We start from the raw sequence: 12363 nt of genomic DNA on the forward strand, positions 1-12363 counted from the left end.
TGTTGAGGATGGGGAGAACTGCAAGATGTAACACCCTAATTACCCTAAGCCTTACATCTAGCCGTAAAGCAAAGGTTAATCAAAGATTACGACAATTCTAAGGCTTATACATATTTATATAGAAAGAAATAATATATTCTAGAAGCCCGATGATGGATTAAGCTCAAAAAGAGAATTATAAAAGCGTGAAACGTTCACACGAAGCTAACACACAAGACACAAGGTATAGATGCAAGATAATAGAACATATATAAATATAAGAGTATAATAATCATAGGGAACTAGCCGCAGCTTGCGGAGTTTAAGCCGACTAGTTACAAACAGAAAAATACAAAGTTTTCAAGTTAAAACAGCTTATACAACTTATCTCTCAAGTAAGCCTCTAAGGCCATAAAGATAAATATACAAAGAGAGGTGAGAGTAACGACAACAAAGTAAAATAGAAATAAACCAAGGAGGAACCATACTCCGCTCTGTCACCATATCCGCAATCTTACCGAGGGGGATTTGTAACCTGCATCTGAAAAGCAACAACAAAGTATGGAATGAGAACCAGAGGTTCTCAGTATGGTAACAGTGCCCAATATGTAAGATGTAAGGCTCCGAGACGCCGAAGGCAATCCTAGAACTTCACATCAAGTACGGATATTCAAGCTTAGAATAAAATAAATAACTTATACCATAAACATTAAACAGGGTTATCTAAACTTAGGAAAAATTCTAACTAATACTAATCACACCGTTGTATCCCACAGCTTTTGCCAACCTAACCTCCGTGCGATCCCATCGCCATCGCCTACCTAACCTCCTCAGTACCAGACAATCACAATTAATGCAAACAAGTAATACACAAGTAATAATCATATATCACAATTAATCCAAGAAGCAAGTAGGCATATTATACAATTAGGAAAACTCAAGTAATCAAAGCAAACAAGCACATAGAAGATGCATATGATGAATGCTTGTCCTATTAGCTCGTGATATCACTTATCGATCCGTAAATGCCAACCCGACATATCCTCCCGGATGTAGCCTTTTCTGCCACGCCAGGGATATAGTGCCTTGCACACTCATGCAGCAACGAACTTGCTACGCCAGAGATATAGTGCCCTGCACACTCATATAGTAGGGAGTCTACTACACCAGGGATATAGGCCCTACAAACTTCATGCATCAGAGAAGGAAACAACAACAACAACTACTCATGCAGCAAAGAAATCTGCTACACCAGGGATATAGGCCCTACACACTCTCAACAACATATACTCATGCAGCAGAGGAATCTGCTACGCCAGGGATATAGGCCCTGCACACTCTCATATATTCCAATAATTCCATCATTTCAACTCCGAGTCCTTGACTCATCTCAACCACTGTCCATCGACTTCAAAACATCACCAGTCATCACCATTTCTTATCTAAAAACACTTTCATTTATCAATTCTCAACATTCCAAGGATATAGTGCCTGTCACACTTTCTTTCAATATCCATCAAGCTCATAATAACCATCATCAGTTCTTAATTCCATTCCGAACTCATTAGTACATTAGTTTTCCAACTCATCATCAGTATTCACCAAGTTCACTACTCTTCCTTCTCTCTCAACTAAACTCATCCTCATTACACTAGAAACCTAAATTTCCGTTCTCTAACTTTTCAAAGAAATACCAAATAAATTCTACTAAGGCCTTTCCCAAGTTTTAATGCCCAAAAATAAGCCCAAGAGTTTTAAAATGGTGTCATAGAAGTATACAATCTTGTTGAAAAAGTGAAATAGTTTAAAAACAAAGTTTAAGCTATAAAACAGGACGTGTATGTACGCACAGAGGTGTACATGCGCGCGCTCAGGGAGATTTTTAAAACGTGTGCTTACGCATAGGGGTGTGTATACGCACAAGTGAAATTTTTCACAATTCTGTTCGCTCACACAAGCTGTGCTAGCGCCCCCAACAGACTGCCTTCCCCAACGTGTGCGTGCGCACATGTTGTAAATCTTCATTGATTGTGTGCGCCCACAAGCTTTGCTAGTGCTTTAAATAGGAAGCCTTCCCCTATGTGTGCGTGCGCACAGGTTTAAATTTTTGCAGGGGTGTGCGTGCGCACATACCAGAAATCACAAAATTCTGCAACTCTGCAGAATTTCAGATTTTGACACCAAACTTTGAATGATCATAACTCCCTCTACAAAAATCCAAATTTCACAAACTTTATATCAATTTTAAGATTTTTCAATGAACTTTAATTCTAAACAAATTCCAACAAATTTTGAAAACCGAGGCTCAAGTTATGATCCGTCAAAGTTCACCAAAAATCCGTTTTTACCAAAAACCTTAAAAACTTATTTTCACCAAAACTCTCATTTCAAAACCAAACTACCCACAATTAAATTACTACCAAAACAACACAAAGTCTATACCACTCATTCCTTAAACTTAACCATCAATAACCTCCCATTTACATTAATCCACACCATCAAAATCATTAATCTCCAACATATAAAATCATCATAAACACTCCTAATTCTTCCTCATTCCTCAATAACATTTTCATGATTTATTATCTCTCATCAACAATACCAACAACTCTCAACAACCATAATAATTCTCAACATTTATAATATCTCAATTTATCAACTCCTTAAACACTCATCTCCAATTATCAACAGCATTAATATTCATCATCAATCATCAACCATATCAACAAACCTTCATCAACAATAATAAATCTCACATTCATCATCAAACTTCATAATCATTAAAAATACCAACAGTCATTATCAAATCATATAATCATTATCATTATTATTCCAATTTCTTCCACACAACACCACTACAACATCAATCAATCCACATCAACAACACTAATCATCAATTTTCTCATCAACCTCATAATCAAATTCTAACATACACAACTCATAAAATCTTCATCACAACTCACATGCCACATACATAATTCAATCCTATCTTAAGGTCAACTAGCCTAAGTGTCCAGAAACATTACATATTACATAAAGAAAACCAAAACCATACCTTGGCCGATTTCTAAACGCACCAAACACCAAAACGAAGCCACCAAACTTGATCCAAACCTCAACCAACTCCAACAAACACCCAAAACTCAATCTAACATTATATATATATATATATAATATCAAAATCAAAACCTAAGATACACAAAACAACTAAACACAAGGGTTTAGTGAAACCTTACCTTATCCAACGAGATTAGGGGTAAAATCCAACAATTACTCGCTACAAAAGATCACCTAAACAAGCAAAACCACAAAATCTACTCAAAAATCAAATCCCCAAAAATGCAGAAGTTAGGGCAGGAAACTGGTGCTTAAGCTTTGATATCTTACCAGCAAAACCTAGATAGAAAGGAAGAGCTCGATAAGAGCTTCGCGTGGCCGTAAACAGCTCGTCAATCGGAGGTTCGTAGCTCAAGTTATGGCCAAAAGAAGGAGGAGGTGAATAGTGCACTTTCTTCTTCATCTCTTCTCTCTTTTCAGTGCCCCTCTCATCATATGAAGGCAAGAATGAGCTGAATGCTCATTAAATGAGCATATATATGTTGGGCCTTAGGCCCGGTTTTGACCCGGTCCAATCCGTTAGCATTTTTGGTTCGTTTAGCCCACTTTGGGCTTAAACCTTTAAGATTAGTGCCCGGTTTTCAATTCTAAATTATTTTTATCCTTTCAAAACAATAAATCAATTTTTCAAAATCTTATTCTCCCAAAATACGCGATACTGGACAGACTAGAGCCGGTACTCCCAGCTTAAGCGCCAGTACGCATTTTTACAAAAATCTTTTGAAAAAGATACATTTTCCAACTCGAAAAAATTCACTAAAATCAAATTTCACATTTATATTTTCAAATTAAAACTTCTAAATTTTGAATCTATCTCAGGCACTTAAAATTATTATTTTATTAAAATAGTTTTACGTGAAAAACTCCGGTTCTTACACAAGACGACAAAGAAAAGTTTTAACTAATAACCAAAAAGTATTATGATTAATTAAAACTTACACATTTTATGGAGGTTCTTGATCTGTTTGCCTTGCGGAAGGTTCTTCGCAGGCCTAGTGTTAGGGTTCTAGAGGGCAGCTGTAATAAACAGAAAATAGTCGAATAATGAACCGAATTTACTTCATATTTGAACTAGCAGTAAAAAAAACTCAATCATCAAGAAGAATACATTGAATTCACTTCTGGATTCAAATGAACCTCAAATAAACTATGAAATAAACCGAAATTATTATTATATACCATCAAAACTAATAAAAAAGATTTTAAGTAAAACTTACACATTAAGAGGTGCTTCTTGTTCTGATTGTCTTGCTGGAAGTTCTTCGCAGGGTTGCTGTTGTGGTTTTGGAGAGCTGTTGCATTAAACAAAAAAGAGTTCAATAATGACTTGAAATTAGTATTCTATACCATTAAAACTAATAAAAATAATTTTAAGTCCAACTTAATCATTAATAGGAGAAGCTTCTGTTTGACTTTCCAAAGGGACATAGATAAAGGTCTTTTGATCTTTTATTATCTCTTCCACAAGAGAACTTGGAAGAGACACTGTAATAGAAACTCTAAGGAAGTAACAAGGAAGAAGTTAATATTGAATGATTAGAATATAAACTGAGAAACTAAAAGTTGTACATTGAAAAACTCACATATTCAGAGGTTGAGAATGAGTTTCTTCTCCAACCACAATGATTTATAGTTGAGAATCAGGTGTAGTGCTACTGAAAATTAAACAAAAATTTTGTATAATTAATTAAACAAAAATTATTACCTAAATCTAAAAGACCAATGTAAATATTTCAACTTACAGAGTTGGAATTTGTATACTCTAGTTTTTCTTTTTTTTATGTCGTTTCTTTCTTCTAAAATCTCTCACCGGAGTTTTAGGAAAAGTTTTTCCTAATAAAAAAGATACCAAATTAAAATCATCAATCAAGATTAAAAGAAGAGGATTAAAAACACATCAAATATATTTTTGGATTCAAATGAACTTCAATTAAAGCTATAAATGAATCGAATTTACTCCATATTTGAACCTCAAGCAAACTCTATTTTTCATTCAATTTTTTGTTCTAAAAATTGTAACCGGAGATTTCAGGGGTATTTTTTCTAAGAAAAAAGATACGAAACTAAAATTATCAACTAAAATATTCTAATTAAAAGCACAAGATATAAATAAGAGTTAAGAGGAATTACTTGGTGTTGCTTGGTACATTTACAGACAATGCCGAGCTCGTCTGTGTTTGTAACACAGGTTTGCTACCCAAATTTAAAATCGGCAGTCTAAGCCAAAAAATAAATATTATTCAATAAATCTAAAGAAATTACATGAAGTTTTAGGAAAAGTTAGCAGAGAAAGAAAATGAACTTTATATAAGAAACTTAATCTTACGTCTGCAATAAATCATATCGCACATCTATTGAGTCACAATCATCCAGAGCAACATTTATTTTTTCAACTCCACCATTGTTTCTCTTTGTTCTTTTTTCTTTTTTCTGCTCCAACATTTGTTTTCTTTTTTTTATCAGTCGTCTCCTCTACTTGTTCACTTCTAAAAATTTATACAATAAGTTTTCACTTAAAACCAGGATGAACCATAGTTAAAAAATAAATGAACCGGACACAAATATCAGTTAAACAAAATATTAGAGAAATTTATTTCAGATTTAAACAAGCAGTCAAACAGAGCCAATCAAGAAACACACATCGAATGTATATCGGAGACAAATATTAGAGTTGTAATTAACTTAACAAGCACACATGAACAATTTTCAGGAAATACAAGCAAAACTAAACCAAATAAACCTCAAATAAATGTAGCAATGAACAGAAAATAATCATTTCCGAAACTTACTATTCTTCACATTCAGTTTTGCTTTCCGAATCTGTTAGAACAATCTTCCTTATTTTGGTTTGTTTTTCGCCACTCTCTGTGGTTGTTTTCTTTTCTTTGGTGGCGTTTTCTCGATTTCTTCTTCTTCTCTGCAACACATACAAAAAGTTACATTAAAATGATAATATAAAACTTTAAATAAATAGATAGTTTTTAATAAGCGATGGTGAGAAGTATACTCAGATTCAAAAAAACTGTCTTCTTTCGAAGATGAATCCAAAATGACAATTTTCTTTTTCTCTTTCTTCTCCTTTTCCTTCTTTTTCTTCTTCAGAAAAACTGTTTTCTTTTCTACCTTCTTTTCTTCTATCTCTTCTCCCCTCAATTTTGCTATGTTCACAAGTCCCTAAAACATAAACTTATTTAGTTAGCACAGTATTTTTAGAAGCATCTGAACTGAAATTTCAAGAAAATTTTTTTATTTACCATTTGATCAGTTGTTTCTAAAGCAACCCGGTCGACGAGCTTTCTCCGTGTCTAGTAGGCCACCCATGGTTGCCCGGGAGCGTTATCTGCTTCTAGTCGAGGGAACTTTGATTCATGGAAATATATTAACATTAAAACAAAGATGCAGCCATCAATAGAAAGTTTCTTTCCTTCTCTCTGGGCTTTGATCCCCTTCCTCAAGAAGCTCAGCACATGAGACGCCCAATCCCATTGTTTGATGGTGTCCACATGAAGGGTAGGTGATGAGCGGATAATTTATACGCTTTTTGACATTGTTTTTAGTATGTTTTTAGTAGGATCTAGTCACTTTTAGGGATGTTTTCATTAGTTTTTATGTTAAATTCATATTTCTAGACTTTACTATGAGTTTGTGTGTTTTTCTGTGATTTCAGGTATTTTCTGGCTGAAATTGAGGGACTTGAGCAAAAATCAGATTCAGATTTTACGATGACAATATATATATTATGTAATCATATGAAATAAAACAAGATAATTAAAATAAAATAGTTTTCATTTTATATGATTAATTAATGCGGAAAAATAGAAACCAATATAATAATTAGGTACCACCGTACCAGTGTAGGAAGGCACCTGTTTCATTGAGTTATCCAATAATAATACTAAGCCAGTTGCAATTATTTATATCATAATAAATTTCAATCACAGTGAATATTGCACGAAAGGGGGAGGTTTCACCATGATACGCCGCTGTTGGTTCATTTTAGGGTGTGCCGTGAACACAGCTCTGTTATGGTATTCATTATTCAATATAAAAAGGAAACAAATTAGAATCATTTTCTTACAAATAAAGCTGATATTGATTCCATTTATTCAACTACTTAAATATTTTTATGAGTTTACTCCATGTCTCATTAATTTGGCGGCGGTTCCTGGAGCCGTTTAACGGCAGTTTCATGAAGATAGAGCGCGGCAAAACGGATAGCGGCGGTTTTGCTCAACCACTGGAATAACCGCCGCAACATGCAATTTGGATTTGGCGGCGGTTAATGGCTTAATGCAGTATGTGAAGGAAAATTTCTATTACCCAATTTGCGGCGGTTACAACCGCCGCTAAATGTCGTACAGGAAGAAACATATTATAGTTTTGCGGCGGTTTCAAAACCGCCGCCAAATTCAAATTTTTCATTAAAATTTTGAATTTTCTATATTTTGCCTATTTTGACAAAGAATGTTTATTAAACTTTAATTTTTTTACTTTTTAACTAATTTAAACCAACTAAAACAGCTCAATTAACATAACAAACCAAATTAAAATTATGCAAACATAACTTATATAACGAAATTGTCATAATATCGTCCAAAATACAGGATTAAATACTCAAGTTCAATAAAATAAGCCTAACGTACTAAACCAACTTAAATGTAAAAGGTATCCAAAACCATTAATTAAAATTCAAGATTTTTGTTGCGGGTTGCGATTTCCAGATGAAGATGGCCCTGCACATGACGAGTCTGGTGTATCGCCCACAAAAGCCAGCTCTTCAGCAATCTCAATTGGCAAATTGCCTCCTAACTGTTGGACTACATATCCCAAGACCTTATGTACTGACTGTCTCTTCGCCCGCTCTTCTTCTAACTTAGCCATCAATTCTGCAATCATCCTCTTATCCTCTGCATTGGACTCTGCAGAACCCGACGGTTGTCCAGCAGCATTACCAAAGACCTGGGTGGGACATGGTCCAGCACCTAGGGCACGAACTCGTCCTGGGTGCTCCTTTCCGAGAACTTGTGCTAGCGAGTCATTCTGTGAAAGGTGCTTAGAGGATCCATCCTGCCTCTCAACATTCGCAATTGCTTCCTACAAATATACAACATTGGAAAGGAAGAAGTTAACAGTAGCACCATATATACAGTAAGCTATATATTGCTTCAAATTTTCAACCATGACTTACACTAACAACACGCGCATCGGGGTGGATATACGAGCCATCTCTTTTCTTATGAGTCATGATAAATAACTCCCCTCTACCCACGGGCCTTCCTTGCTCTCTCTCCTATATCGTTGATATTGACACAATTTAGTAAACAACATCATTTTTCAAGAACCTTAATCAAAATCTTAATCCAAATGATGACTTATTACCACTTCGTCTTTTTTTCGTGCCAAGGTTTTGGAGCCCCCAGTATGTGTGTAAACTTGCTTGCTCCGATTTAAAGTATTCTGTCTACACTTTTTCTACGAACAAATAACAAAACAAATGCAAATGAGAAAGATATGATGAATATCAAATGTAAGTTTACTACTATGTATACACATGTTTTTTTATATGGAAATAATAAAATATTCCAAGGCTTACCTGCGTTTCTTCATTCAGGCGATAGTCAACGAACTTTTTCCAATCATTTTTGTCTATTCCTTTCGGGTGATGCTGAAGATTTTCCTCATAAGTCCTTACAAGTTTGTAACACCTATGAAACAAGTGGTGTCTTGAATCCTTCCAGTTCTTTCCTATCCTCTTCAAAATATCACGCTTTATTTTTCCTCCGGCATCGTCCTCATAGTAAAAGACCCGCTGCAACCCATTTACATTGTCATCAACGAAGACCAACAAACAAGTATAAGATTGATATATTTAAGACATGCCACAACAATTACAGGCTAATTTAAATTGTTGAAGTATGGAACTCAAATCCAGTACAAGCAGTCGCAATTACGTATAAATGAGAAGTGCTTAAATGATGATGTGAAAAACACAATATAAAAATTTAACTAACCATATAAATTACCCATGCAAAAGACCTAAAAAGAAAAAACCGAAAACTAAAATTGCTTAAATTGTAGAAGCTTAAAGTTTTACCTTAAGCATGTTGTACGCCTGATCCCTCTTTGCTTTGCTCACCAGCTTCCAACTTTCTAAGTATATGGGGAACCGAGAATAATCCGCACCCAAATTCCCTATGAAACCACTCAGTAGTCCTGCCGCCTGACCAATCGGTTGCAGCTGACTGTTAAACAGGAGTACTATCTTCGTATTGGAAGGGAGGCCTATAGCCTCCTTCACACTCAGCTTAGAAACCTTTCTGACACCGTCCTCTAAGAAATGTATGGGAAACAAAATTACTCTCTAATCATTGCACAAAAGAAAATTAGGAGTAAAGGACTATACAGATCACTGTTTACGAAAATGGGAGGAAAAAAATGTTTACCGATAACTGTAACTTCCCAGAAATCTGTATCTTTGGCTTTCTTGTTGCTATGCTGACCTTCGACTTCTTGGGCAGCAAACAAGTCGTCGATGTGGTCATCGAACGACGGAACTTCATCCGCCTCTAGGTCATAATCCTCATCCCCTAATTCATCATCAGCCACTTCCGCGCGAGGCCGAGTCTCTATGTCGTCTGTTGGAGTTTGAGGGTCATCAGCAGTACTCGATTGTGCATTCCTATGGTCGATGCGCGGTGCACGAAACGGTTCATTCATACGGGTTGCCGGAGCTCTATTAGCTGAGGATGATATCGGAGGAACCCTATCACGTGTTTGCCGTGATGTCTGAGCTCCTCTAGTCGTGGTCCCAACCTTAACACAATGTAAAACTATTTAGAATTATATCTTAGAGAACGAATTAATATTGAGAATTATTTTATTTCTTAAACTAATAATCTTGCCGGGAGGAAAATTAATGCGGTTCGGTGAGTCAACTGAAGAACATATAATTTTCACATAAGGTTACGTCAAGAAAACTTAACCACAAACACTAACCGTTGTCTCTTCGGTACCGGCATTAGTTTCGGCATCTTTCGGGGGTTCCTGTATAATGTTGTACCTTGGTTTTCTAGGCATCCTTAAAAACCTGTATATAAAACAATATTAGTAGACAAATTATATTAATATTATATAGTGTTCTTACCTACAATTCCACATATATAGATAGAATTAATATTTACTGTATACAGTATTTCCTACTTTTGTTTAATAAATATATAATATATTTTTAATTTATATTTTTAAAAATTAATACCACATCACTGACTACAACTAATATATTCAACTAAGTTTCTAAATCTGTGAGTGTTTTGAATTTTCTACTAAAACTAATATTTTAATGTACTATATATCATACATCATATATGCAGAGCTAACTCTCATATGATGCATGAAAGGCACACACGTTGGGTTCCTGTAGAAAAGAGCAAAAAGAAAGGTGGCAAATGATTATTCTATATTATCTTGGTAATCTCTTTGTATGAACCATCTCATGCCACATTGATACATCTTGCTGTATTGAATATTTTAACATTTGTCTTTCCCCTTTTTGGGACATGAGATGCTTGAATCCAAAGAAAAGATTAAACAAATCAATACAACAGCTTAATCACCCAAAGAATCTACGTTTTGGCAGAGTATTAATTATCTTGCTCCTTTGACAGCAACTCCTTGTGACATGATATGGCTTAATAAATAATGCAAATTAATTATTAATTATTAATTTAATAATAGATGCAAAGGTGCTTTGATGAATGCATTGAAGGAATAAAATAAAGTTATATATGCAATCCTAGATATTTATGTTGACAACCTTGAACATCTTAGCTTTGCTTGCCATTTATGAACATCTTCAAATCTCCGTGACTCTATATACTCAACTCATGTATCGTTTCTTACGGAAAAACAAAACAGTTAGGCAGTATGTTTTTTTGTTGTTTTCTTTTTATGAAAATAAGAAAAATGGTTGTAAGGAACAGTTTCTGTTCGTGATCTTTCCTTCAATTTCAGGCCCTGCCCACCCCTTTGTAGATTTTTTTTATTCCAAAATTCGTTTTAGCAAACAATAAATTCAAGTTACAGGAGTGAGGGACTAAGTCTAATTAATTAATTCAGTCACCCCCTAATACTTCTTTTCATTTTCAAAGCTCAAATCTAATCACTGTCATTTAGAATTGCTTACGGATAAGATCCCCTGTGTTAATGATCTTAACTTGCTTGCAAAGAGTACCCAACAACACAAAAATAAAATAAGAGAAAAACACACATTTGAAATTTGAAGTCTTGTCCTTGCTTTAGATGTTTATATTTAATAGTAATCATGATTCATGACTTATTGTAAAAAGGGATGAGAGATAATATTAGACGAAAAAGAAAAGACATAAATAATTAGTATGATATTAACGATTAACCTGTCTACGTCACTTGCAGGTAAATATTAAGATCTTGATCCACCTCTTCTCCGAACCTCTTCCCCCACAATGAAACAAGGCGCTGCACAATGGTAGGGGATGTCAAACAATGAGGACTAAGATCTCATCAAAACACAAGCACAGTAGAAACACTACATGTTCCTATAACCATGCCACCAAAAAAAATACCGAAATACAAAACCTTCCTTCTAGTAAAGTCATAGGAGAAATTAGTCATATATGGTGAACTGAATCTAAATATGATTTAACAAGTGAGAAGAAAGAAACAGACCTTGGTTACACTCAAACCTTGTGGTTTCGTGAGGGTGCCTTGAAGTGTACACTGAGGAGTGTGCAACTCAGAGTGGTTCAACTGATGAACACAAAGTTCAAATCAATCTCTTCACTACAAATTCCTCCAACTAACATGTCCTCTAACTAAACTAACTACTACATATCAAATGAGTAAATGAGTAAGTTATATTGCGAAGCTTAATTTCCAGAACTTATATTCCTCCAACTAACATGTCCTCTTCGCTATCTTGGCTTTTTTATTGTACACTAAAATATTACATATGCTTTAGTTTCTTAGTTCACTGTTAAATGTTATGTTGACTTTTAGTTATGGTGTTTAAAAGTATTTACTAAATTCAAAAAGATTACATATTTAAATTATATTAATATAATAGCACTTCCTTTTAAATGAAATTTACATATTATACACGTCACTTAAAATACCATCATAGATTAACTATAAATTAAATAAAAAAATACAATCTTAAATTTATAAATTATTAATAAATAAAAATATGAAAATTTTAATTTATAATTAAAAATAATATTGAAAAAAATTATT

The 12363-nt window shown here is 34.3% G+C and overlaps 1 protein-coding gene and 2 long non-coding RNA genes across 9 annotated transcripts in view; all 3 read right to left on the bottom strand.

The window, feature by feature from the left end:
• Positions 3978 to 4751, bottom strand: LOC110265569. The gene is made up of 3 exons (XR_002351727.1): positions 4680 to 4751; positions 4314 to 4388; positions 3978 to 4113 (listed from the first exon to the last, which is right to left on the bottom strand). It is a non-coding gene; the product is annotated as an uncharacterized LOC110265569 (long non-coding RNA).
• Positions 5475 to 6691, bottom strand: LOC110265487. The gene is made up of 3 exons (XR_002351632.1): positions 6351 to 6691; positions 6104 to 6270; positions 5475 to 6013 (listed from the first exon to the last, which is right to left on the bottom strand). It is a non-coding gene; the product is annotated as an uncharacterized LOC110265487 (long non-coding RNA).
• LOC107613811 overlaps positions 7641 to 12363 on the bottom strand; it is a 7047-nt gene continuing 2324 nt past the window's right edge. For 3 of the 7 annotated variants that reach the window (XM_021109335.1, XM_016315970.2, XM_021109334.1), the window contains 9 exons: positions 11800 to 11880; positions 11508 to 11589; positions 10093 to 10183; positions 9540 to 9909; positions 9191 to 9426; positions 8690 to 8905; positions 8476 to 8568; positions 8285 to 8386; positions 7641 to 8190 (listed from right to left, as the gene is read on the bottom strand). In XM_021109335.1, coding sequence (XP_020964994.1) covers positions 7786 to 8190; positions 8285 to 8386; positions 8476 to 8568; positions 8690 to 8905; positions 9191 to 9426; positions 9540 to 9909; positions 10093 to 10173 — 1503 coding nt within the window. In that variant the 5' untranslated portion in view covers positions 10174 to 10183; positions 11508 to 11589; positions 11800 to 11880 and the 3' untranslated portion in view covers positions 7641 to 7785. The remainder of the gene's footprint in view (positions 8191 to 8284; positions 8387 to 8475; positions 8569 to 8689; positions 8906 to 9190; positions 9427 to 9539; positions 9910 to 10092; positions 10184 to 11507; positions 11590 to 11799; positions 11881 to 12363) is intronic. The other 4 variants (XM_021109338.1, XM_021109336.1, XM_021109337.1 and 1 more) reach the window with 2 other exon arrangements.

Source organism: Arachis ipaensis, chromosome B08 (assembly GCF_000816755.2).
Source record: "Arachis ipaensis cultivar K30076 chromosome B08, Araip1.1, whole genome shotgun sequence".
Lineage (NCBI taxonomy): Eukaryota > Viridiplantae > Streptophyta > Magnoliopsida > Fabales > Fabaceae > Arachis > Arachis ipaensis.